Source organism: Budorcas taxicolor, chromosome 1 (assembly GCF_023091745.1).
Source record: "Budorcas taxicolor isolate Tak-1 chromosome 1, Takin1.1, whole genome shotgun sequence".
NCBI classification, from domain to species: Eukaryota; Metazoa; Chordata; class Mammalia; order Artiodactyla; family Bovidae; genus Budorcas; species Budorcas taxicolor.
Window position 1 is genome coordinate 107,025,481 of NC_068910.1, and position 23,869 is coordinate 107,049,349.

General features: G+C 40.9%; 1 protein-coding gene across 1 annotated transcript in view; it reads right to left on the reverse strand.

Moving 5' to 3' along the window:
* Window positions 1-20,557, reverse strand: part of GABRR3 (gamma-aminobutyric acid type A receptor subunit rho3) — a 46,925-nt gene extending 26,368 nt beyond the window's left edge. The window contains exons 1-4 of the mRNA XM_052647885.1: window positions 20,433-20,557; window positions 11,179-11,291; window positions 2,624-2,691; window positions 382-605 (exon numbers count right to left, since the gene is read on the reverse strand). Of these exons, the coding sequence (XP_052503845.1) occupies window positions 382-605; window positions 2,624-2,691; window positions 11,179-11,291; window positions 20,433-20,557 (530 nt within the window). The remainder of the gene's footprint in view (window positions 1-381; window positions 606-2,623; window positions 2,692-11,178; window positions 11,292-20,432) is intronic.
* Window positions 20,558-23,869: the final 3,312 nt, after the last annotated feature.

Consider the following 23,869-nt stretch of genomic DNA (forward strand, 5'->3'; position numbering starts at 1 on the left):
TTCTGAAGTCCACAGGCCTAGAGCCCGTGCTCTGGAACAAGGGAAGCTGCCGCAATGAGAAGCTTGCATACCATGGTGAAAAGCAGTCCTGCTCTCCACAACTAGAGAAAGCCCGCATGCGTTTACAAAGACCCACCACAGCCAATGAATAAAGAAATAAATCTTGAAAAGAATAAACAAAATGCTAATTATTAAAAGTCATTACAGAAACAAAACCTGAGAGTTAGAATCAGGAAAGAAGTCACATCTTCTGCTTGTGTCTGAAGCACCAGCATTACTAAACACAGCAATATTGGGAGTTCAGCCTGCAGTGAGTCCCCCTAGTGTTGGTGTAGATGGTGCGGTGCAAGGGAGCCCAGGGCAGAAGACAGCCCTCCTCACCTGACACTGAAGAGGACGTTTCCATCGGGGTGGACACGCAGCATGATGTTCTCCACAGTTGTGTCATGGATGAAGGATCTCTTAGAATGGACAAAGAAGATATCAGGCACCCAAATCTTCTTGATTAATCTATGATCAAAAGTCATACTTTTGTTGTTCTTGCTGGGAAAGGCGAGCCTTTCATCTTTCCAGTAATGCCTGAGATAAAAAGTCATTGTAAAGTCCTAGGCAGGGAGAAAAAGAGACAAGTCAAGGCCAGCAGAAATATGATTCAGGATGACCAGTCAGTACTATCAGTCTCCACTGGTTTCCGTAGGTGTTTATGACCTGTGCGTGAATGGCTTATATTATATCTTCAGGTAGATTCAGAATGAAGCTACTGAGCTTCCATCACAGAGCCTCTCCTCCCCTGGACTCTGGTGAATGCTGAGAGTTTCTGAAAATCATCAAGTATTCAAGTTGCTGAGGGGAAACAGGTTATAAGTGGGACGCATTTCTACCTGAGCACTCTGGTAAATCACCTAAGATGATCTCAGAAGAGAGGGACCTGAAACTTCATGGTCTGGTATTTTATTTTGATTTTTTTTCTGGTACTTTAGTTCGCTTTTTCTCTCACTGTAAATAAATATTCACTTTTATGATTGATTTTATACCCATATATTTCTACTGTTTTTGTTAAAGCAGTCCTCCCCAAGTTGAATAAACTACAGTCCTATAAGAACCTGAACACAACATTTATTGGAGTTTTTAAGCATTTTAATGGAAAGCATGTTGTCAGAGAGGCTTCCCTGGTGGCTCAGTGGTAAAGAATCCTCCTGCAGTGCAGGAGATGTGGGTCAATCCCTGGATCGATAAGATACCCTGGAGAAGGGAATGGTACCCCATTCCAGTATTCGTGCCTGGAGAATCCCATGGAGAGAGGAGCCTGGTGGGCTATAGTCCCTGGGGTTGCAAAAGAGTCAGGCACAACTGAGCCACTAAACAACAGCAATGTTGACAGAGGTCCTGAGAAAGAGATGGTGATCTTCAGCTTGAGACACAGAGCAAATACCAGGAAATGGTGGTGCTGGAATTGTAGTGTGCCAAAAATCACTTGTGCATTTGTTAATATGACACATCCCCCAGAAGCTAGTTCTCAGAGATTCTGATCCGGTATGACTCAGGATTTTAAATTGTTTATATGCATTCCAGTCGTAAGGAGGCAAGGATAAGGGGGAAAAGTTAGATTAACATTATTTTAGCAGAAAAAAATTTGCTTTATCAATTATTTGAGTTTTGTTTGGCTCTCAGGTATGAGTATTTTGTTTGTTTGAATAGAAATTCTCCTATCTTCACCTAAGTTATAGGATGTAGGCAATGACAATGTGTCATTCAAATTCTTCTTGAAATAACACATATAATAGAACTTCAACATGTATTACTCCAGTGAAGGACAAATCTCAGCAAACCACAAACAAGTCATCAAGTAATGATGAGCTCATTTCTTTTTCTTAGGATCAGAATAGAGGTACATTGTATTATTGCTCTGGGTTAATCTGGGAGCACCAGCCACGTGTAATTTTGAATTAGGGTAAGAGTGAATAAATACAATGGTTCATTCATTACCATAACACCACTCCACAGGGAATCCTGTGGGTTACTGCATGGATTGCTTTAATAAGCATATATTTGTGTTTAGATGCTCAGTCTGATCTGAAGGGCACCGGGCAAACACTGAGCCTATGAAGTCAAATGGCAGACACTGGCCCAGGTCAGTGATACATCAGCATCACCACTACTTGGCACTCTCATGGGAAGCAGGCTGAATTGCCTACTGGGAGGAGAGCCGGACAAAACTAAAGAGATTGAAAGTGATTTCAGGGTGAAATAAGGGAGGGTTGGAAAATGATAAATGATAAGCAAAAGAAGCCAACGCTGGGGATCACTTGATTGGGCATGGAGAATGCAGACCAGTTTTTTGCTGATACTGAGTACCAAGGTTCAAGTCACATAGCTAAATATATCCTGTCCTTTGGGACACTGTAAAGCCAATAGAAGAAAAGGAGAAGAGAAAGAAAGGGATGAGAATTATAATCCAGGGCAGAGATAATAGTTAGAAAAGAATAAAGCAACTTCAACTTTATTAAGCAAAGCAGGAAAAATAAATAACATCCATAATTAAGATGATTTATTAAAACATCAGTGATTTGACACTACTGAGAATCTATCCATTCAGAAAAAAGCATCTCAAGGAGAAACTTACCATGTCGACCTCTGAAATGCTGTCAATACTTTCAACCTGGACATCTATACCCACTGGCAGTGGAGACCCTTCAGAAAGAAGAATGAGAATATAGTGAGGAATCAGGATTATTTTTGGAAACATTTAAAGTGGAGAGAGATCAATGCTGCAAATGAATTACTTTTCAAGTTTTAATGATAAATTTCTCACTTATCTATTGATATATTATTACATATTCAGGGAGCAGACTTGCATGAAGTTCATGATTTTTGGCAAATGTGGGAGCCTTTCCTCTCTTGCCTAAAAATCAGTCTCTTCCACGTGGGCAGGCTAGAGGGACACACTGACAACAGTGCTACCCAGGGATGCTGCTCATTCAGAAATGTCCCTTCCCGGATAAACAGAGACCATAACTTGCATTGGGGTGAAGCAGACATCCTTAGAAATGTGAATGCTGAGAGTATTCTGAAAATCAGAATGGGAGCAACTTCAGACAGGCAAGTTCTAGATTTGTGCGCAGGTGGGTCTCACAGAATCAGCCTTACGTGCCCAGAGAACAAACTGAGACCGAGACAGCCCCTTGTTACACTCTGCAGAGGGTTTCGTCTGTTCCTGTGTGAGGGGATGCTGATGCTATTAACTGCATTATTTAGTACTGTGTATGAAATGTGATGCATATATGTGTGTGTGCGCAGTCGTGTCCAACTCTTTGCAACTCCATGGACTGTAGCCCGCCAGGCTCCTCTGTCCATGGGATTATCCAGACAAGAATACTGGGTAGCCATTCCCTTCTCCAGGGGATCTTCCCAACCCAGGGATTGAACTGGGGTCTCCTGCACTGCAGATGGATCTCTTACCATCCGAGCCACCAGGGAAGCCCCAATATAATACATTATAAAACAAGACCTGCCTCACCAGTCCCTGTGCACCATCTATGCCTACTCTCCCCGCCCCCCCCCCCCCCCCCCCCATTAACTGGCTGACATTCAGTTCAGTTCAGTTGCTCAGTCATGTCCGACTCTGCAACCCCATGAACCGGAGCACGCCAGGCCTCCCTGTCCATCACCAACTCCAGAGTCCACCCAAACCCATGTCCATTGAGTCAGTGATGCCATCCAACCATCTCATCCTCTGTTGTCCCCTTCTCCTCCTGCCTTCAATCTTTCCCAGCATCAGAGTCTTTTCAAATGAGTCAGCTCTTCACATCAGGTGGGCAAAGTATTGGAGTTTCAGCTTTAGCATCAGTCCTTCCAATGAACACCCAGGACTGATCTCCTTTAGGATGGACTGGTTGGATCTCCTTGCAGTCCAAGGGACTCTCAAGAGTCTTCTCCAACACCATAGTTCAAAAGCATAGTTCTTCAGCACTCAGCTTTCTTTATAGCCCAACTCTCACATCCATACATGACTACTGGAAAAGCCATAGCCTTGACTAGACGGATCTTTATGGACAATGTAATATCTCTGCTTTTTATGCTGTCTAGGTTGGTCATAACTTTCCTTTCAAGGAGTAAACGTCTTTTAATTTCATGACTGCAATCACCATCTGCAGTGAATTTGGAGCCCAGGAAAATAAAGTCAGCCACTGTTTCCACTGTCTCCCCATCTATTTGCCATGAAGTGATGAGACCAGATGCCACGATCTTAGTTTTCTGAATGTTGAGCTTTAAGCCAACTTTTTCACTCTCCTCTTTCACTTTCGTCAAGAGGCTCTTTAGTTCTTCTTCGTGGCTGACATTACCTTCACTTTATCTACACAGATTCCCTCTTTTATAAATCGAAACCCTCGATATCATTCCTTACTTACAAGGATTTCAACTAGCCAGGCATTGGCCTGTCACTAGAATATATTTCTGTTTCAGGCTGTAGGAATACCTTACTTGCGTCTGAACTGCTAACTACTTCCTGCCATATTGGACCAATCACTTCCAATAGTATTAATAATGACAATTCTATTAAAATATTGTTTAGTGATAATTATGATTAAGCATTAACTTGGGAACAGCTCAGTATTATCCCTTTATCAGATTTAGCTCTGATGCTTTTATTTTGTTTTGCCTTTTTCTTTAACTGACGTGTCTGTGCGTAGTCACTTCAGTCATGTCCAGCTCTTTGCATCCTTGTGGACTGTAGCCCTCCAGGCTCATCTGTCCATGGAATTTGCCAGGCAGGTGGGATGAAGTGGGATGCCATGTCTTCCTTCAGGGGATCTTCCCAATCCAGGGATCGAACCCACATCTTCTGCATTGCAGATGAATTCCTTACCACTGAGTCACTGGAAAAGCCCTCTTTAACTGGTAGAGCTATCAAAATATACACTTCATGCAAAGATCTCGTCCCTGGCCCTGTCTGGTCTTTCAGGATGAGTAATTCATCCCACTAACTGCAATACTCCAAAGGACTGAAGAGATGGGAGAGGCCTTGGAGAGGGAACAGAACATCCTGGAGAAAATTTTGGCATTAGAGTCCTGACCAGAGCTTGAATCCAGCTCCATGACTCACATGAGAACTAGGGTCAGTAAAATGTCTAAGCTTAGGGTCCTCAACTATCAGATCCAGTAGTGGTCTCACCAAGGAGACTTATGTAAAGACTAGAAATAATATAGTTGATAAACTTAGTGGATACTCAATAAATAGCATAGAATACATGTTATTGTTACTGTAATTCAGCAGATTTACAGAGGATGACATAGTTGGATGGTATCACCTACTCGATGGACATGAGTTTGAGCAAGCTCTGGGGGTTGGTAATGGACAGGGAAGCCTGGCGTGCTGCAGTGTATGGGGTTGCAAAGAGTCGGACATGACTAAGCAACTGAACTGAACTGAATTCAGCAAAAATGTGAATCTATTCCTCAGACTAGAGACCACAATTCCCAGTCTTACATTCAAACATTGAGACAATCAGCCCACTCTTCACTAAAGAATGATCCAGTGCTTCTCATACAGTGTTTATTTTATGACAAAGTGTGAGCACAACTTGGATTCAGGATGTTTATGACTTGTAAGTAGGACCCAGTTACTGAGGAGTATCTCTGCAAGCCAGGGCAGTCTTCTAACACCACCATACAAGGACATTCGTGCCACCACTGGACAAGCACTGGGCCCTCAGGGTTGTCTGAAGGCTGGACTGACAGTGGGGTAAAAACATGGCTTGTCCATTAGGAATGGTTCCTAAATACGTCTTAGATTTCTTCTTTCCTCTCTCCCATTTATTCTATTTTTGTCAGGATGAGCTCTTTCATCTCAAAGGAAAGTATTTGTCCTCAGATGCTCTCTGACCTCATTTTTGTCTCCTTTGCATTTGATGCCCAAGTGCATCTTCTCCTGGGCCCAGGACTGTAAACTCTGCTCTGACATTCTGAGGACAGAGTGGAGGATGAGGGTGAGTAAAAGCAAGATGCAAAATCATATAATTTGGGAGCTTCTTAAAAGCTCCAAAAATCATTCTTTTTTGCCAAATAGGAGCTGAGTCTCAGAGAAAAGATGATAATAAAGCAAAAAGATTAAAAACTATGAAATTTGTAACCATATAAACCTGAGTTTAACCTTCTGTAATCCTTAACTCCTCTAAGCCTCAGTTTTTTCTCATCTGTAAAATAGGGGACATACATATACGGTCTGTGCCTAATGGGGTTGCTGTGAAACTAAATTAAAAAAATGCATATCAAGTCCTTAGCCTAACCTAACATTAAATGTCTTAACCAACTTATTCAGTATATAGTAATGTGTGATACAGAGAACATGAATAATACCAGTTTCATAAATGCTCTTATTAATTCTCTATATAAAGCATTTGGAATATAGTAAAAATTAAGTAACTATTAGGTATTACAATTAGGTGTTGATTTCCCAGGATCACTAACTAGGTAGTAGCACAGACATTTATACTGCCATGTGCATTATACTATATTATACCTATAAAATCATCAATCTTACTTTTATGCATGCTGGAATAAGGGGATCTAAATAAAAGTTATTCATCTTATTTGTGTAGTACATTTAAAATACTTGATATATTATATCATGTTATCATTACAGCCACTTTATTAGTTAGGTGCTGCTGCTGCTGCTAAGTCGCTTCAGTCGTGTCCGACTCTGTGCGACCCCATAGACGGCAGCCCACCAGGCTCCCCTGTCCCTGGGATTCTCCAGGCAAGAACACTGGAGTGGGTTGCCATCGCCTTCTCCAATGCATGAAAGTGAAAAGTGAAAGTGAAGACACTCAGTCGTGTCCGACCCTCAGCGACCCCATGGATTGCAGCCTACCAGGCTCCTCTGTCCATGGGATTTTCCCGGCAGGAGTACCGGAGTGGGGTGCCATTGCCTTCTCCATGTTAGTTAGCTAGGTAGAACCAATTTAGCTCCATTTGACATATGAGGGAACTCATGCTCAGCAAGGTTGAAGACCTTGCCTGAAAGCTAGAGCTGGTTAATGCAGGAATACAGCCAGTTCCCCCTGGCTCCCAATCTGGTCCTCCTGTTTGACAAGCAAAGCCTACACAAGTGGCTTTTACAACTTCAGCTTTTGTTTTAACTCAGTAGCCAGTATCTAGATGCTGAATTGATTTCACTTTAAAGAAACAAAGAAATCATCATCTATACAACTAAAACAGAAAAAGCCCTTAGTTATGGGAGATGTGAAGGGTAGGGAAAGCATAAATAAAGAAAATGAGCTGCAATTTATAACCCAAGTTAAACAAAAGGCTCCCTTAAATTTATATCCTCCTGTTTCCACATAATGAGTCAATTAATCTTCTAATGCTTTATAAAAGTAAAAAACACTGCAGTAGCAGCTGGTTTTAATGTTAAAGCTAATTAGGAAAACATTAAGGCAAGAGAAGTGCTGAAGTTACATTTAGCTCAAGAGGAAAGAAGAATGTGTGTGTGCTGTGTTATGGACAAGTATAAAGAAAGAGAAGATAAATTTAAGCCTGTCTTTTATATCCTGCAGCTTGAGTTTCCCAGGAAAGCAGGCTTGAGAGAACGGAGAATGGGCCACCGGTATAAAAAGCTGTTCTAACCAAGACAAGAGAAGGTTAAGGACTATATTTCACAGAGCTACCAGACTGACACTTCTGACTGAATTTATGGATTTTTTCTGCCTGAACTGACTGAATACCCAAGCCACTTGGATACCATTTAGCCCCAGTCCATGACTGTCAGAAAAATTTCTTAATCGTGGGATGATTTGCCACCTGCCACTAAGCAGTACATTTCCATTGCATTTTTAATGACCCCACAAAGTAGCCTCAGGAAAAAAAAATTGTTTTAAAAATTCTTAACACGTATCCCTAACAGATCAAGAGAAGTGGAAATTTAAGATCAATATTATGTTTTTCTGGGGGATGGGGGTGATACAGAGGAGAGAGAAAGAAGGCATAAATGTTTTAAGATTAAAGCTTTGGATCGGCTCTTGGTAATTTATGACGGTGCTTGTCAAATTGTAAAGTTATAGTTGAATCACCTGGGGATCTTGTTAAAATGCAGATTTTTATTCAGAAAGCCTGGGGTGGGGCCTGATCTTCTGCATTTCTAACTAATTCCCAAGCGATTCTGCAGCTGGTCCTTGGAACACTTTGAGTTACAAAGTGTAGAGTGCTTGTTTCAAGGTCCAAATTCAAGGGCATCAATTTTTCTCTTAATCTCTCTGGCTTTCAGTGGTCTAAAATAAACCCATAAAACCCTTTCCTCTAGGATAGGAATTCATTAAATTGACGAACCTAACCTAACAGGAATTAGGGCAGCTTTTTGAATTCGTATAGAAGGGAATACATCATTTTGGGCTGCTAATCACTACTCGAGAGAGGCCAGTTCCAAGCTATTCCTGTGCGTCTGGAGCCCCCTAATGGCTCCAAGCACCCACAGCTGGTCAAGTTTAAATTCAAACAAAAGTTCTCCAGCTAAATTGTGGGAGGGGAAAGATTTTAGAGACTCTTTAGAATTGTGGAGACCAATGTCCAGAATACCTGCCTAACAGTTGCAGAGTATATTATCCAAACTTTGGGCAAATTGTGTTGGGGGAAATAAACTGTCTATTGGGAATGGCAGTTAAGAGTACATCTTCAGGAGAATTATGGTAAGGATGACACATCTGAGTAGTGATGTAAAAAAAAAAAAGTTATAAAACAGATATAGGTAGTAAAAAAAAAAAAAAGCATACATCTTTGAACCTGCCTGATTTTGAGTCTTCTAAAAATCTTAAATTAGGTTCAATAAATGTGACAAATGCTCCTGAAAAGCAAAATATTATCAGTTCAGTTCAGTTCATTCGCTCAGTCGTGTCCGACTCTTTGTGACCCCATGAATCACAGCACACCAGGCCTCCCTGTCCATCACCAACTCCTGGAGATCACTCAAACTCATGTCAATCGAGTTGGTGATGCCATCCAGCCATCTCATCCTCTGTTGTCCCTTTCTCCTCCTGCCCCCAATCCCTCCCAGTATCAAGGTCTTTTCCAAAGAGTCAACTCTTCGCATGAGGTGGCCAAAGTATTGGAGTTTCAGCTTCAGCATCAGTCCTTCCAATGAACACCCGGGACTGATTTCCTTTAGGATGGGCTGGTTGGATCGTCTTGCAGTCCAAGGAACTCTCAAGAGTATTCTCCAACACCACAGTTCAAAAGCATCATTCTTTGGTGCTCAGCTTTCTTCATAGTCCAACTCTGACATCCATACATGACTACTGGAAAAGCCATAGCCTTGACTAGATGGACCTTTGTTGGCAAAGTAATGTCTCTGCTTTTGTATATGCTATCTAGGTTGGTCATAACTTTCCTTCCAAGGAGTAAGCGTCTTTTAATTTCATGGCTGCAATCACCATCTGCAGTGATTTTGGAGCCCCCAAAAGTAAAGTCGACCACTGTTTCCACTGTTTCCCCATCTATTTGCCATGAAGTGATGGGACCAGATGCCATGATCTTCGTTTTCTGAATGTTGAGCTTTAAGCCAACTTTTTCACTCTCCTCTCTCACTTTATTCAGGAAGCTTTTTATTTAAATGTGATTCTCAGACCGGCAGAATCAACATCACCAAGAAATGTATAAGACATGAGAATTGGTGACCCCACTCAAATCTACTGAATCAAAGCCTCTGTGGGTGAGGCCCGTGATCTGGGGGCTAAGGAGCCCCCGGGGACTCTGACGCCTGCTGAAACTTGCGTCATCAACCTAATAAAGGGCTTCCTGGTGGCTCAGACAGTAAAGAATCTGCCTACAGTGTGGGAGACCTGGGTTTGATCCCTGGGTTTAGAAGATCCCCTGGAGGAAGGCATGGAAACCCACTTGAGTATTCTTCCCTGGATGGACAGAGGAGCCTGGCAGGCCACAGTCCATGGGGTTGCAAAGAGTTGGACATGACTGAGCAATTAAGCACACACACACCCCCTAATAAAATCACAACCAGACCCTTAGAATTGCAACCCAATGGATTCCAGAAAATTAAAGAACAAAACCCAAACAATCCTTAACGTAAGAGTTACCTGATGTACTTTTACATTTTACCAGTTAACACATTAGTTTTCTGTGGTACCTACCTGTGTGTTGTGCTTCCCTTTGTCATAACCACAATATGATGAGTATCGAGTTCTTCCCACCGACGCCAAGTACTTGAAGTGTTAATTATCAAAAAGTGGTACCTATTCTACTTCTCTTACCTCCACGTCTCTAGCATGAAAAGTTGTCAGTTCAGGAAATTATGGGTGTGGGAGACCTTAGGTCAGGAGCGGGAGAGTCAGGATGCATGTAGCTCTAAGGTGGAGAGTACAGCTCAACTGGGTGATTTTGCCACACCCTGTGTATCTTTGAAAAGCTTGGTACCCCCAGGGATGCAACGATATGCACATGAAACAATCTGACAGGAGGAAAGGCTTTTTTCCAAGTAATATATCCTCCTACTGTGGTTTACTTCTGTTCTCCTTACCAGTCATTGCATCTTGGTTCTACCACATTACTTTTTCATGGCCTTGAGAACATTTCTTAATTTCTCTAAGCTCTAATTTCCACATTGTAATATTAGGGTTGTAACACCTACTTCATAGGGTCACTGCAAGCATGCAATGAGACAGTGCATTAAAGGGCTTAGCACAGTGCCTGGCACTCCAACATTTCAATCAACTTTTATTGCTAGGTGCAATTAACAGAAATACCCTCAGCAGAGGTGGTTCACAGGGAGTCATGGCACTTGGCAGACTAGTTCTTCAACAAAAGTCAGGCGTTCCAGCTCCTAAGCATGTTTCACAAGATTTTATGAATACCATCATATAACTCAATAGATTTTGATTAAAACAATATGCTGTATGGGCAAGATTTTCACTATTTTTGAACATGTATTATTTATTGAACAAACTTTTTATGATAATGTATATAGTAAACAATGGGTCATTTTGGTTAATTTAAACTGCATAAATTATCAATTGCTCTTATTCAAGAGAAGATCATTGTAAAAGGTCTTCTTTGTTTCTTTTTCTTTGTTAAACTGATGGTATTGTGTTTTGGTCTTAATGGCTTCAAATTTTCAACTTAGTTTTGACAATGCCATGGATTATAACACAGGAGTTTTGTGAAGATAGTGCTCACCTCCAAATCCAGGTCTCATTGCAAAATCATGGTCCTCTATGTGGAGGATTTGCTTATATTTCAGGGGCCACACTTTGGTACTGTCTTCCTTCCTCATTCTACTTTCTTGTTTGCTGGACCTCCAAGGGAGAAAATTGTTTTTGAGATACATGTGCTTCTGGATATTTTGATTTAGTTTAGCTTTCTGTGCTCAACATGGTATGCTCCAAAATATACACATAAATCTTATTTTCTCAGTTCATATTACATACAGACAAAGATCAATCAACATCGACTCTTTCTTTCACAAGGGTGGGACAGGTAAGGTAAAGTACCTTGAATGACACACTTGAGTGTGGATGTGGTCCTGACAATGTGGTTTTTAGTAGGGAAACCTGGTCACTAGCACCTGGGTGGAGATGATCAACATTCAGATCCATGGACCCCAACCCAGATCAACTAAACCAGAACCAGAGGACACAGAGCCTGGGAATCTGCATTCAACGTGGTACCTGAGTGATTCTTGGAGTCACAGAAGTTAAACTACCTCTTGCACTAAGATAATGTTAAGAAAAAAACAAAACGAAAGACCTGAACATTGTAAACTGATGAAAACAGTGTTTTACAAAATGTGCAAAAAGTATAGGTGCTGCTTCAGATTCGAGGAAGAATGCCTGTAGTAGATTCTGGAACTGAGGGAGGGCTATGGGCATGGAGAGGAATCCCAGGGGAAAATGGGTGATCTGACAGTTGACTGGACCTGAGATTGGTCCCGTGGTGAAGCAGGCGCACTTCCTAGGGCCAAGGCAAAGTGGGTGGCCTTTCCGGTGTGCGTGGAGACCTGACCTGGGAGCGAAGCCCGTGGCTCCCTGGGCTCTGAACTCAGGCAAGTTGCTGGGTCTCCCTGACTCATTTCCTGTGCCACATACTTCCCAGACATGTTCTAACTCTGTAAGTGACATGCAGCCGACTTCTTGTCCCAGGTGCCTGAGACCTTGCTCAGTCCCTCTTCCAGAAGAACATTCCTGGGTCCCCTGGTGTCTCAGTGGTAAAGAGTCCGCCTGCCAATGCAGGAGACACAGGTTCCATCCCTGGTCTGGGAAGATCCCACATGCCGTGGGGCAATGAAGCCATGCACAGCTATTGTGCGTGGAGCGTGGCAACTGCAACAAGGGAAGCCACCGAAATGAGGAGCTTGCAGCTGGAGAGTAAGCCGGCTCGCTGCAATTAGAGAGAGCCCACATGGCATCGAAGACCCAGCACAGCCATAAATAAATAAATGCAATTTTTTTTAAAAAGAACATTCCTGTCACCATCACTGTCATCGTCAGCAGCAGCAATAACACAAGACGCTGAGGGCTCTGCTAGGCAAGTTCTAGTTACTCTTTCTTGATTGGCTTTTGCATTGATACATGTCTTCTTCAGGAAATACACATCAATTTTTAACATAATACTTGTGGACACAGTTTCTTAACTTAATACTTTGATGGTGAGAATTTCACGTCCTGAAGCAGCAGGTTTAAGAAATATGTCCAGGTTTATGGGCTCCGGAGAGCACCCACTATGATCTTTAAGTACAGACGTTTCTGGCTGAAACCCTCAGAGATTATGTATGCATTTTTGCCATTGATAGAAATAGGGAAGTTGGAAGAACAATTCTGATTTTGCGTAGAAGACAAATGAGTTTGATCTTAAATACAAGTCATTTTATCCTATGAATAACTGACACAGAGAACTATTTCTTCCAAGAATCTCTTAACTAGAAAACCTCTTTCAAGGAGCTAGAATGATCCATTGATTGCACAAGTAATAGCAGCTAGTTTTTATTAAATGCCTATTGTGTTCCAGGCCCCCTACCACACGTTTTGTAAGTACTATATTCTTTGGTATGAATCTCAATCACCAGGTTTGCTGGGCTCCATGCCCAGAGTTTCTAATTCCATAGTTTTAGGGTATGAGAATTTGCATATATAACAATTTCTCAGGAGAACTACCGGTCTGGAAAATAATAGATGTTTTATAAAAGCTAGCTGGTTATTATTTTAAGAAAAATTAGAATGTTACCTTGGGTGGAAATTCATGGAAATTTGTGAACTTCTTTAGTAATATGACACAACAGTAATCTCTAGTACTCTTTTCAAAAGCATAGCCCTCCAGAGATTGGAAGGGATGAATCTTAATTAAGAATCCCCAGAATACCCATCTCAGAAATTCCATCCAGAGGAACAAAAAAAATTAAAAAATTAAAAGTAGAACATAGGAAAGCAAAGACAGAATGCCCTTCCCCCAAATGCCACCCTGTCCCTGTCTGGGAGTTGTGTTATTCTGTATGTTGTATCTTTCGCATGTAGCTTCCCTAATGGACAAAAAAAAAAAAAAAAAAATCCTAATAAATTTCCAGAATTGTAATCCTCAAAAAAAAAAAAAAGAATCCCCAGAACAATGAACATGCAGCCTGCTACAAAAGGCAAGAGGCTTCCCAGGTGGCACAGTCGTTACAAATCTGCTTGTTAAGCAGGAGACAGGGTTCGATCCCTGGGTTGGGAAGATCCCCTGGAGTAGGAAATGGCAACCCACTCCAATATTCCTGACTGGGAAATCCCACAGGCAGAGGAGCCTGGCAGGCTACAGTCCATGGGGTCTCAGAGCTGGACATGGCCGAATGACTGAGCGTGCATGCGTGAACGGCTCTCCTGGCAGTACCTGCAAGCACACACACCTCTTCTTACCTGAGGGCTCTGCTTATGTGTAGTGAGATGTCCTATGTTTACTAATTTTTGACTTTATACACCATCTATTTCTCAAAAAGTTTTCAGAGGCTTAGATACCCTCTGAAATAATTTTGAAAACCTCACACATATTTAAGTAGTCATCTTCAATTTTTTCATCATAAAATTTAATATTAAATATTGATAATTTAAAATAAAACGTATATTCCTCCTTTAAATGTATCCAATGAACATGAAATACTCAAAATATGCATTTTAAAATACACGAATAAGCTTCTGTTTAAAAACCAGAAGTTTTGTCTTCTCATTCTTTGTTTTCTTGAAACTTGCATTTCCATTTTTCTTCATTGAATTTTATCACCTATCATACTTCTTTCCGAGAAGACGTGTATACACATTGAAAGAAATTCTTTTGTAACCTCTATGACTATTAAAAATGGGGCAAAACATAACTCATATAAGTGTTGATAAATAATTATTAAAATTATGATTGTATTTTATTGGAGAAGTATTTCTTAATAAAGTGATGGTACCTTTTCCCTATTTTGTGTATCTGTGTATGGATATTACTCATTGCACTTGTTATTTCTTGTCTCTTTGGATAAAGCCCTTCTAATAGCTGTGAGGCGATATTTCATGGTTTTGATTTACATTTCCTTGATCCTATTTTTCACTTCTATAGATGAAAATACAGAAAAACTTTGCTCATGGACATGGAATTGGAAGAAATTTTGTTTCAGGACTATAACTTAAACAACTCCTTCTTACTTATTTTTCAAAATTCACATTGTGGTGTATCATCAATAATTCTTTCTAATGATTTGTAACCTGAAAAATTAAGTGGGTTCTTTCTTCAATATTGTTGAAAGCAAAAAAAAAAGGAAAAGAAAATCAGAAAAAAGGAAAACACTCAGTTTGGAAAAGGATGTGTTATTTAAACTAAAGTCATCAGCTACCTTAACAGCATCTGTAATGGATTCTTTGTACCCAGGCAGGTTTTATCCACTCGTGTAACACACATAGTTAAGATTCAGACAAAGGAAGAGGTGTGTGTGCTTTTATTTTGTTAAATGGGACAGAGCAATCACTAAAGAGAGGCTACAGAGAAGACTGCAGGCAAATTTTCAGGAGGATCCATTTTAGGAAAGAGGTCAGAGGAAGTCAGAGATCCAGAAATAATTATTTTAAAACTTTCCATGCTCACATGCGCCTCTGAGAGCTTGCATGCACCCTTAGGGAACCATTATACTCTAGTAGCGTAAGTGTCCTATTTGAAGACCCCTGACTTGAAAAAAAAAGCATACAAGTAGAAAGTTAATCAAATGAAGACAAATAGAACAGACAAAGGCAAGAGAAGCAAATGTGCTTAATAAGGGAGGTTAATTTATGACAGAGAACCAGATTTAGCTCAGAATTTTCTGGTCTGATTCCATCTAAGAATCATTTGAAGCCCCTTTGTCTTCTGCCTTCTTCCCTTTCCTAGAAAAAATGATTCTGCTTTTAGTCATTACTGAAAGAAAACTTTTGCATTAAACTGGAAAATTTTGCATGAAAATCTGAATACTTCTTTTGAAAAATCAGGAAATCTAGTGACACCGGGCTGAAGTTCTCTTCCAAGAAAAGTCTTAACCTGACCAGCCTCTGCCCTCAGAGGAACATTGAGCCTATAATTGCCTCAGTCACTTCTATATTACTTGCATAGCAGTTTGAATTGGCAATCTCTAGGACACTCCAGTCCTCTTGCCTGGAAAATCCCATGGGCAGAGGAGCCTGGTGGGCTGCAGTCCATGGGGTCGCTCAGAGTCAGATACGACAGAGTGACTTCACTTTCACTTTTCACTTTCATGCATTGGAGAAGGCGATGGCAACCCACTCCAGTGTTCTTGCCTGGAGAATCCTAGGGACGGGGGAGCCTGGTGGGCTGCCGTCTATGGGGTCGCACAGAGTCGGACACGACTAAAGCGACTTAGCAGCAGCAGCAACAACAGCAGGACACTCCTGGCGTCTACATTAGGTTCTCGATTTGCTAGTAAATGTTTAACAAGAGACACCCCAGGAAAAAAAGCCCTGTTTGTAGTGTTTGCTGATTTCCATACTGTCATCATAGCTGATTTCAAGCTATGGATATGACAGAGAAGTGTGTAGCCCGTAGTATGGTATAGTATGATACAAGTATAACAAATATAAGTTATGATATGATACATATCATATCATATGATATGATAACTTATATCACATACAACACATACAACTTATATCATATACAACTTATATATGTTGTATCATAAATATGATACAACAAATATAAGTTTTGTGTATGGTAGTATACTACAGTTTATATACTTGTTATACAAGTATAACAAATATAAGTTATGATATGATACATATCATATCATATGATATGATAACTTATATCACATACAACACATACAACTTATATCATATACAACTTATATATGTTGTATCATAAATATGATACAACAAATATAAGTTTTGTGTATGGTAGTATACTACAGTTTATATGATAAGATAGTATTCTATATTAGTGTAATACACAATACCACCTGTACAGTGGTATAGTATACTATAAGTTGTATACTGCACAGTATATACCACACTCTACTATATACTCATATATAGTATACACAGTACTAGTATACCATATACAGTTACACTATGTATGTAGTATATACTATAATACATTGAATGCAGGAGGAGAAGGGATAACAGAGGATGAGATGGTTAGACGGCATCATCGACTCAGTCAGTTCAGTTCAGTTCAGTCGCTCAGTCGTGTCCGACTCTTCATCGACTCAGTGGACATGAATTTGAGCAAACTCCAGGAGATAGTGAAGGATGGGGAAGCCTGGTGTGCTGCAGTCCATGGGGTTGCAAAGACTCGGACATGACTGAGTGCCCGAACAACAATAACATAGCATAATATATTACAGTATAGTGTAGCATTTCTTCCAGACATAAATAGATATTAATAGTGGAGAACAATACACGATAGTAACATGTAGTAAAGTAGTTAGGAAATGGTGAACTTTAAGTATTTATTACTTTCATTAAAAATAATTTATTTAATTGTATGTCTCTATAAGTTAATTTTTAATAAGTTTATTTTTAGCAGCCTTAAGATTTCACAACTGGCTCTTGCAAGCTGATTTACACAGAACCTGGGCACTCTGCTAATTACTCTTAAGGCTGAGACAGTATGTTCTTCTTAATTCCCAACCCAATACTTGTCATTACAGAAGGCACTCAATACAACTGCTGAAAGGATGGATAAATATTCAGTAAGTCTGGATGCCTAATCTTCTTTGCATCACTGGGGTGCCAGATCTCTCCCCTAGGCCAAACAGGAACATTTTCCCCTGCCATACCTAATTTATTCACCAACTCCTCCTCTCCCCTACTCTGTTTTTAAGAAATAAAGGGATGAATCTTTGGATGAAAGATTTTTAAAGTATTTGGATAAAAAAGGGAGTCTTTGGGCAAAAAGCAAAATTATATTCTGAATGTAAAGAGTTAATAGCCTACTTAAGGATAAACGGCCTGACTGTAGGAAAACTGGCTCAAAATAATGTACATAAATGTGACCTAATTTATACAAATATATTTCCTAATTTTCAAAGAAAGATCAAGTCGTCTTTCCACGTTCATTCTATTAGTTCTCTTGCATTATGAGCTGGCATTACTGACTCGACGGACGTGAGTTTGAGCAAGCTCCGGGAATTGGTGATGGACAGGGAAGCGCGGCTTGCTGCAATCCATGGGGTTTCAGAGTTGGACATGACTGAACGACTGAAATGAACTGAACTGAACTTATGAAAGTGTGGATTATTAATTCATTACTTATTTAATTATTGATAATCAGATCATGTGTGGGGTAAAGAACCTCACAGCGTTTATTCATATACTAAGGTCTAAATTATCCTGGGTTCTTTACTCTATAAACTATCTTCCACAGTGATTTCTGTATTTTTGTCAAAATGCCTTAAAATCTGCCTGAAAGGGTGCTGAGTGACAGCTCAGAAGCTGGCTGGCTGCATTACTCTGTCCACTGGGGAAATGCATGGCTTTCATCTTAAGTGGCTGCTTCTGAACCAGGGTGTATATTTTATGCCATCCCTGGAGTCCTAGAGGGTTTTTCTCTGAAGAACAAAAGAGGTAAGCATAAATTTTAATGAATCATATTGTGGCTTATCACTTAGGATATAGAGAAGTGAAAACAAACATTCTTGGCCCCATAGAGGAGAAAGCCCAGGGTTCCCTCTTTAACTGGAGTCTAAAAATGAGACACTTCACAAAAGAGGGAAATTCTCACACCACCACAAATAAAGATGTTTTCTTCTTGTCCATTAAATGACACCTACAAAATACACATGCCAGATTTTTCTCCAGCAATTCTCCCACCAATAGAGGGCTGGTGAGACTGGTGAATCCCTATGACTATCTCCCTTCTTATCTGCACATCCACCAAACAAACTGGGCAAACCCCGTGCTGTTTAAGTCACAGATGATATTTTAAGCAATCTCAATTTGTTTCAAAATTAGATACATTATACTACTAAAACATACTAGACGTTATAAGCAGCCTGAAAAAAACACACAGCCTGGTTAGATAGCCTCACATTTCCTGAATATTGCTTGCCTAATTGCCTCAGGGAAGACAGAAAGTGTTTAAGCGGGACAAGACTTCATAACATCATAGATCTGACTGTGGAAGCCAAGCCTGGAAGGGAAGTATGGGAGATGGTTTTTGATTTCTAAGAGCAGAGCAGGAATCAGGATTCTAGAGACCCCTCCTCCCCACTCCCCTACAGTGCTTTTGTTTTTGGTCATTAAACCTGAGGCTTCAGAAGGATTTATTAAATTTTTATGTTCCCTTTCCTGATCTTGTAGTGAATGCTTCATAAATATTCAAAATGTGCGGGCAATCTGGCTGAAACATATGTCACCAAGGTTGGCTGGGTGATCGCAATCACTTTCATTCCTCAATTTCTCCTCCTGGGTCTTTTTGGGAATCTTGCACTTGGTGCAAAGGAAAGACTTTCCCTAGGACAGGAGGTTATTCGCTGGGTATTAAAGTTGCCTGGGTGGCACTAGGCATTGCACTGGGCTGCGTGCACGCTCAGTTGCCCACTTGTGTCTGCTTCTTTGCAACCCCATGGACTGCAGCCCCCAGGCTCCTCTGTCCATGGGATTTCCCAGGCAAGAACACTGGAGTGGGTCGCCGTTTCTTTCTCCAAGGGATCCTCCTGACCCATGGATCAAACTCCGGTCTCCTGCACTGCAGGCAGATTCTTTACCACTGGGTCACTAGGGAAGCATTACCTGTGTACTACGGTGACTAGTTGTTCTAGTTTGCCTGAAACTGAGGGGGTTCCTAGGACTTCTAGCACTGAAGACCATGGCTGCGAAGTCGCTTCAGTCGTGTCTGACTCTGTGCGACCCCACAGATGGCAGCCCACCAGGCTCCCCCATCCCTGGGATTCTCCAGGCAAGAACAACGGAGTGGGTTGCCATCTCTTTCTCCAATTCATGAAAGTGAAAAGTGAAAGTGAAGTAACTCAGTCGTGTCCGACTCTGAGCGACCATGGACTGCAGCCCACCAGGCTCCTCCATGCATGGGATCTTCCAGGCAAAAATACTGGAGTGGGGTGCCATTGCCTTCTCCGAAAGACCGTGGAGCCCCAGGCAAATCAGATGAACTGGTCATTCTAGTAGAGAGCTATGCCCCTTCACTAGCAGATTCAAACATACCCTGATTATTGATGACAGGATAATAATGACAATGTATTGACATTCAGGATGGTATTTCAAAGACAATTTACCAAATGGAAAACAAGTCTTGAAAAACAACAAATGGCTTTGATGCCTTTCAGTACTGTCTCATCAATATACGGAACTCTATACACTCTGACATCAGAAATCGGTACTTAGACTAATATCTACTCCAAAAGTTTTGATGGAACATTAAACTCATGTCATTATCAATAATAAATGCATTGCTCATTGGAGAAATACAATTCCTGAGAGAAGACTCATACAAGAGCCCTTTAACTACTTTGAATAAAATTAAGCATGTAAATGCCAGCATGGACCCCAGATTCTGTTCTTTCTATGATAACCAGAAGTGATTTATTTTGATGAGTGAGCACTCTCTCTAGGGACAATCACTGCCACAGATGTGTGCTACCATTAAAGATATATTTCCATAGGTCTGAGGCAGCTGGTTGGAGAAGGCAATGGCACCCCACTCCAGTACTCTTGCCTGGAAAATTCCATGGACGGAGGAGCCTGGTAGGCTGCAGTCCATAAGGTTGCTAAGAATCGGACACGACTGCCTCACTTTCATGTACTGGAGAAGGAAATGGCAACCCACTGCAGTGTTCTTGCCTGGAGAATCCCAGAGATGGGGGAGCCTGGTGGGCTGCCATCTGGGGTCATACAGAGTCGGACAGGACTGAAGCGACTTAGCAGCAGCAGCAGCAGAGGCAGCTGGTGAGAGAAATTGGGACTATAGTATGGCTGTCTTACCGAGTCTGTTCCATTGAAGAGGAGCAGCGTGGGTGGGGTGTCTTGATTTCAGCAACAGCAGAAGCATTTGGCATCAGTGTGATCCAGATGCAGGCGAAGAAAACCAACTGGGAAGCCAGGATCATCTCTTCCAAAAGAAAGAAATGTGGACGGATACAACCAATGCTGTTAGCAATACTGCTTCTTCACGTGTCCTCTTCAAAGTAATTAGAGTGCCAGGTAAAAAGGTATCAAGGAAGAAAGAGAGACATTGCTTTCAGGGCTGTGTCCTTTGTTTTAGTAGGTTAAGTGGATTGACATGATTTAGAGGCAAACATCTGTCTGGATCATCAGCCATTCAAGAAAAACAAAGCAGATTTTTTCCTTTTCCGTTCCCATCCTCTAGTCCCTCTTTGCAGGGAAGGTTCTTAGTGGGATGCTTGATCCTGGACTCAATAAACTCGCAGCGGCGGTAGTATGCAGACAAAGAAGTGAGGTTAGGCTTTAAGTCCCCTTAATCCAACACAATATCATTTGAATATATTTAGCGACTCAGCAAAATAATATGCTTAATGAGAACAAAGATGATTAGTTTAATCCAGAAAGGAATCTTTTCCTCTCCAAATGTGTACAGATTGCCAGAGTACAAATAAAATTCAATGATTATTTTGTCAAATAAATAATCATATTTTAAGATCATGGTTTATTCAATTGATAGCAAGCAAGTGGTTCAATTTAAGGTTTAATATGGTGAGCAGCCAGATAAATAAGAGAATAAATTAGCCTTGGGCAGGGGGTAAGGAATTATGCTAAATTATGGCCACATAGGAGGCTAAAGATACTTTGCGCATACTGAGTAGAAATAGTCCCTCTGTAATGCAAAGTGCCAATGCGTGGGTATGATAGTGAAATTCAGGTTCTTCAACTGGAAAATAAAAGGTGAGCAAGTCAGTGACAGCCGACTGTTTACGAGGACTGAAGAAGAATGCTGTTTTCTTCCCAGGAATACAGTGTGAAGGAAATTCTTAAATTTCCTCAAATTAATTTGTCTCCTTGACACTGCATATCTTGTGTTATTGCTTGATTCTTCTTATTTTGACTTGGGTTTCCTCTTCTCTTAGCCCATGTATTAACACCTCCTATGTTTTTTGGGGCAAGTATTTCCTATTTAAAATATGTGTTTAATATAAAATATTATAAATATTACAAATATACAAAATAAAGTAATAAATCTTTACCTTTCCCTTCATCCCCTATTTAGTGTTTATCATTATATACAGTTATGCTTTTATATTCATAAATAATCTACAATTTTTTTGCACATTTCAGAAAACATTATAAAAATGGTGTTAAATTATGCCTTTACGTCTGCAAAATACTTTTTTCTCTCCACATTACGCTTAGATTTATTATGTCGATAGATATAGTCCTAGTCAATTCATTTTTAAGTGCCATACAATACTTCAATGTGTGGACAGTTAACATTTTATTTATTTATTCTTTTGCTGATGGACATTATTTCTTATTTTCCTAGGATAAATAATCTATTATAAGAAATTCTGCAGTGAATTTTGGTTGATATTTTCTTGCGTTCATACGTACCAGTTTCTTTAGGATAAATACCTAGGAGTAAAACCTCTAGGATGAACAATTTTCACGTCTTCAAATTTATAGGAGACTACCACAATGCTCACAATGGTTGCGCCAATTTACAGCCTCACTAACAGTGAATGAGAGCTCTTGTTTCTTAAAATCTTTTTTGACTTTAATATAATCAGGTTTCTAAATGTTACCCAATCGATCTTTTAGGTTTAATTTTAATTTCCCTAATGGCTAAAGAAGTTCGAGCAATTTTTTTCATGTATTTCTGGGCCAGTAAGCTTTCTTCTTCTGCAAAGAGCCAGTCAATAGAAGAAACGTGAGAAAAGTTGCTGGCCTTTTAGTTCTTTTCCCCTCAAAGTGTACATATTTTCTCTCTCTCTCTCTTTTTCTTTAATTGGAGGATAATCGCTTTACAGTGCTGTGGTGGTCTTTGCAGTACATCAGCACAGATACTGGGCATATGCCCTGAGAAAACCATAATTTAAAAAGACACAAGCACCCCAGTGTTCACTGCAGCACTGTTCACAATAGCCGGGACATGGAAGCTACTGCGCGTAAGTGGCTGTCACTTTGGCTGCTGAAGGATGCCATCATGGTCAAAGTTTGTGATCTCATGACATCCAGGGCCCCGGCTCTTGACCCTAGCACTCACAACTACCTGAGCCTGTTCTCTTTCTTAAGTACCATTATCTACATAAGTATTTCCCAAAGCAATTGTTGGCTATGTTTTGTGAAAAAAACATTCTGTGCTAAGTGCGTGTGGAAAACACTATATATATATATTTTTTTTTTTGGTGTGTGTGTGTGTGTGTCTGTGTAGCAGTAAGACTTGCTTGTTGACACTGATATTTGAATTTCATAGTGTTTTCATGTTCTCATGAAATCTGTCCCTCCCCCGCCCCTCAATTAAACACTGTAAAAACCATTTGGCGGGATGAATACAGCCCACTGGGCATAATTTTCCGACCCCAAGTCTAGGCTGGGGATTCCCAGTTCACATCACACGGGTCAGTGAAAGTGCTCTGGCCCTACAGCAACCAGGAGGATGTGATTCCAATGGCCTAGTCTCTGCTTATCTTACTAGGTCTGTTGTAAACAGCGACACACCTGATTTCTCCCTCCTACTTGAAATCTTTTCTTCACCTGCCCTCTGGGTTCCTGGACTTGCTTGTTCTTTCTTACATCTTGGTTATTCCTTGTCGGTTGTATCATGTGATCCCCCTTCCTCTGTCAGATTTCACAGTACTTGAGCAGTTCTATGCTCAGTTCTTTGGTACTCCTTCTTATCCTCTTGTGATCTCAGCCAGTCTCAAGGTTTTGAGAACTATGCGTACACATGTGTGGCTCAGTTGTGTCTGACTCTTTGTGACCCCATGGTCTGTAGCCTGCCAGGATCCTCTGTCCATGGAATTCTCCAGGCAAGAATACTGGAGTGGGTCGCCATTCCCTTCTCTAGAGGATCTTCCTGACCCAGGGATCGAACCCGGGTCTCCTGCCTAGCAGGCAGATTCTTTACCATCTGAGCCACCAACCGCATGCTTAATGTTTGTACTTGGACTTCTGATAAGTATCTCAAGCTCAACACATCCAAAAGTAGGCTTGTTAATATCCCTCCCCGCCAGCTCACCTACAGCCTTCTCTGTCTCAGCTGATAACAACACTGTCCCTTCTTGACTCCTCTCCCTGACATTCGTTGTCCAATCCACCTTAAAAACACGTCCAGGATCCACGGACTTCCCACTTGCTGCTCAGCTGCTGCCCTGGCCTGTTAACCATCTTTATCCTTTGCCTGAATGTTTGCAGTGGTGCTGTCTCCTTGCCTCTCCCCTTGCCTTGTTTCAGTTACTTCTCAACAC